Source organism: Frankliniella occidentalis, unplaced genomic scaffold (genome assembly GCF_000697945.3).
Source record: "Frankliniella occidentalis isolate FOCC.00 unplaced genomic scaffold, Focc_3.1 Scaffold70, whole genome shotgun sequence".
In the NCBI taxonomy this organism is placed as follows: domain Eukaryota; kingdom Metazoa; phylum Arthropoda; class Insecta; order Thysanoptera; family Thripidae; genus Frankliniella; species Frankliniella occidentalis.
The window spans coordinates 1,019,864-1,021,760 of NW_026267200.1; the positions used below are offsets into that span (position 1 = coordinate 1,019,864).

General features: G+C 39.6%; 1 protein-coding gene across 2 annotated transcripts in view; it reads right to left on the reverse strand.

Moving 5' to 3' along the window:
* LOC113210249 (uncharacterized) overlaps positions 1-1,630 on the reverse strand; it is a gene marked incomplete at its 5' end in the record, with an annotated part of 36,715 nt that extends 35,085 nt beyond the window's left edge. For both annotated transcript variants that reach the window (XM_052268478.1, XM_052268479.1), the window contains 2 exon segments: positions 1,281-1,418; positions 1,503-1,630. In XM_052268478.1, coding sequence (XP_052124438.1) covers positions 1,281-1,418; positions 1,503-1,630 — 266 coding nt within the window.
* Between the last annotated feature and the right edge of the window lie 267 nt (positions 1,631-1,897).

Consider the following 1,897-nt stretch of genomic DNA (forward strand, 5'->3'; position numbering starts at 1 on the left):
CCCAAAGGGCTCTACTTTGATGATTTACCCCTTAGGAAACATTAAAAATATATCTTTAAAAAACGTCATTTTGGGGACCTGTGGTTTTCGATTTTTTTAAAATCCAGTTTTTGAGCTAGAATGCTCTTCTTCGAACTTGATCTGTCTTTTTATGATACCAAACGATCCTGAAAATCCCAGGTCGCTAGCTCAATTCGTTCTCGAGTTATCGTGCGTACAGACAAACAGACAGACAGACAGACGGACAGACAGACAGACAGACAAACAGACGCGAAACTTTTTGATCATCAGTGGAGTAATAGGCTTCGCTAATCGCTCAGCCAATGAAACGAAGAACCTGGAACGACGTTACGTCGACGTCAAAGATGACGAGAACGCGTTAGCGTTGTCGTTACAAAAAAAATTTCATTGTTTCAATGAGAATGTGATTTTCTACCTTTACAGAACGAGTCACGCGTTACATCTAGTTCGTTACTTCGTGACTTAACGTTAACTCTGGGTGCGCCAACTCTCAAATCACCTGTGTTTGGACGGCGGGCTAAAGCAAAGTTCCCTCGCGTCACCTACAAGACATGGCAGGGGACGCTTAATAAGCAATAATGTTAACGCCCTTTAGGGTAAGCCGTACGTCTTTTGTTTTCGATTCTCGGGTAGTAATAGTTATTTCCTGGTGCCATTTTAGATAAAAACTGCTATAACATTTTTTATGTTTTTTTTTCCTTGAACGTTTCTACAACCCTACCTTGCCCTACTTGCAGAGGGTAGCTTTAAGAACCGAGAACCTTAGTATTGTGCAAAGTATTCTTTCTCTGATAAATCATGCAATTGTATGATGCTCTGGGAGGAAATTTTAAGGAATTTGCTCTAATTCTGTCCGTTTTTCAGAGAAGTAATTTATTGACGGAAGGGAAAAGGTTACGTATTTACAGCAGAATGAAAATAATTCATATCTTGGAGGTAGAGCCTTCACCTTAAAATTTTCACCCAGAGGATCGTAAAATTATGCGTCAAGAATAATGCTTCGCACAAAGTTAAGGTTTTAAAAACCCCTCCTTGCAAGTCAGCATCAGGAGCGAGGGATTTTGATAATTAAAAGAGGGCTGCGCTGCAGGGAGCGTCAAAGTGCGAGGATAGTGGTCGCGGTCTGAAAACAGATAGGCTAGTCTTTTGCGCCAGCGAAACAGATAGTACGATACTGTGGCACGGACCCGTCGAAAGGCGCCGAAGCGATTGCTGGCGTTTTAACTAGCTGTCAACAGACGCTTGAAGAGAAGACTTACCATTGGTTCGATGTTGTGATTACGCATCTCATCGAGAACCTTGTGATAGTGTTGCACTCCCATTGAATTGGCCGGTTGAGATGTATCACCGTCGGGGAAGATCCTCGACCACGAAAATGAGAACCGGAAAACATTTAGCTATATATACAACATAAAGAATGAAAGATTATGTTTTTGTTGAATGTGCGGCATAAAGTGCAGTGAGTCTTGAACGCTTCTTACACCAATTTTTGCTGCAAGGGCAATGTCTTCTTTGTAATGTCCGTAAAAGTCAGCGGCCACGTCACTTGATTCACTCGTTGACGCGTTTTTTGAATGATAGTAATGGTCAAAGACATTTTCTCCTTTTCCTAATAACATAAAAATATCAGGCCGATTTAAAGGACAATTTTATCAGGGGTCCGTAACTTAACATAACAAACATGATTGGTTTGTTAAATAATTTAACAAAACCACAAATAAAATTTTAAGTTAAGTTGGTAACTTAACCGATTAGTAAATTGTTATACCCTTAACGTTATACAAAGAACCAATTCCCTTAACGTTAAAAGCAACTTTCGTTTATTTTAAAACTGATATCGCAAAAGCACGAAAGAATACATAACATTTTAACATTT